Here is a 1,153-nt window from a genome sequence, read left to right on the forward strand (position 1 = left end):
GACACATTTTTTAATCACCTTTATGAGCTTCCAATGTTCCAATAATCACATTATTAACTATTGTAAGTCAAATTCGATGAAAGTATTTTGTGATTCTAAAGTAAGTCGAAGAATTATATTAAAGAAACTTCAATTGAACATTTTAGATTAAAATTTGAAGATATTTACCAAATTTGGAGACAAATTTACCACTGGAAATACCATAACTATTTTAGCCGAATTTGCAACGATTTTTGTTTCTATATTTATCATGGTACGCTAGCAGTTTAAGTGTTAGCCCTTGTTCGATTAAGATTTTTTGAAAAAGTGATTTTTTTTATGAATGTATAGTTAAAAATGAATAATTCTAGATGGATGGTAGCTTAATTGAAAATAAAAACCCTAAGAAGGACTTAGTATTGCAGATTTGCAGTCAAAAGATTCTTTGATCGTACAATAGAAAAAATTCAAATATATTTAAACATAAATGGAAAAACTACAGAAAGGGAATATGAGAACTAATTTAAAATATATATTTTTTTCTATTTTGTCAAAGTGGCAAATTCGTAATAAAAAACAACATTCCATAACCTCCGTCAGTTTGCTTTATAAATATTCCATCTCTCAAGCCCAAAGAACATCTCAAAGAAGAACAGCTCCTCTCCCTTTCCCTCTAGGAATATACAAACGCACATATAGATATAGAGAGAGAATGGGTAGCAAAAAGTTTGCTGTTCTTCATTGTGCAGATGATTCAGATTACGTGAAGAAACTTTACGGAGGTTATTTTGGGATTTTCGTGCGAATGCTGGGAGAAGAAGGTGAAACATGGGACGTGTATAAGGTTGCGAAGGAAGAATTTCCGGAAGATAACGAGATCGGAGAGTACGATGGATTCGTGATCACCGGTAGTTGCAGTGACGCCCATGGAAACGATTTATGGATCTCCAAACTCGTAGCTTTGCTGAAGAAATTGGATGCAATGAAGAAGAAGGTTCTAGGCATTTGTTTTGGCCACCAGGTACTTTCTTCACACCATTTTCATTTCATTCAGTTCTCTGTGTCTCTGAAATATATATATGGACAGCTGTCCTTATTTTCTGGTGTTAATGTCATCTACCTTTATGTTTGGCAGTGGCCTTTAACATAATATTTTTCTTATGAATTTTGCTGG

The 1,153-nt window shown here is 33.1% G+C and overlaps 1 protein-coding gene across 1 annotated transcript; it reads left to right on the plus strand.

Moving 5' to 3' along the window:
* The first annotated feature begins 576 nt into the window (after positions 1–576).
* Positions 577–1,129, plus strand: LOC111386638 (gamma-glutamyl peptidase 5-like). The gene has a single exon (XM_023011104.1). The coding sequence runs from the start codon at positions 692–694 to the stop codon at positions 1,127–1,129; it is 438 nt and encodes a 145-aa protein (XP_022866872.1). The 5' UTR covers positions 577–691.
* Positions 1,130–1,153: the final 24 nt, after the last annotated feature.

This window comes from Olea europaea, unplaced genomic scaffold, assembly GCF_002742605.1.
Source record: "Olea europaea var. sylvestris unplaced genomic scaffold, O_europaea_v1 scaffold36380, whole genome shotgun sequence".
NCBI classification, from domain to species: Eukaryota; Viridiplantae; Streptophyta; class Magnoliopsida; order Lamiales; family Oleaceae; genus Olea; species Olea europaea.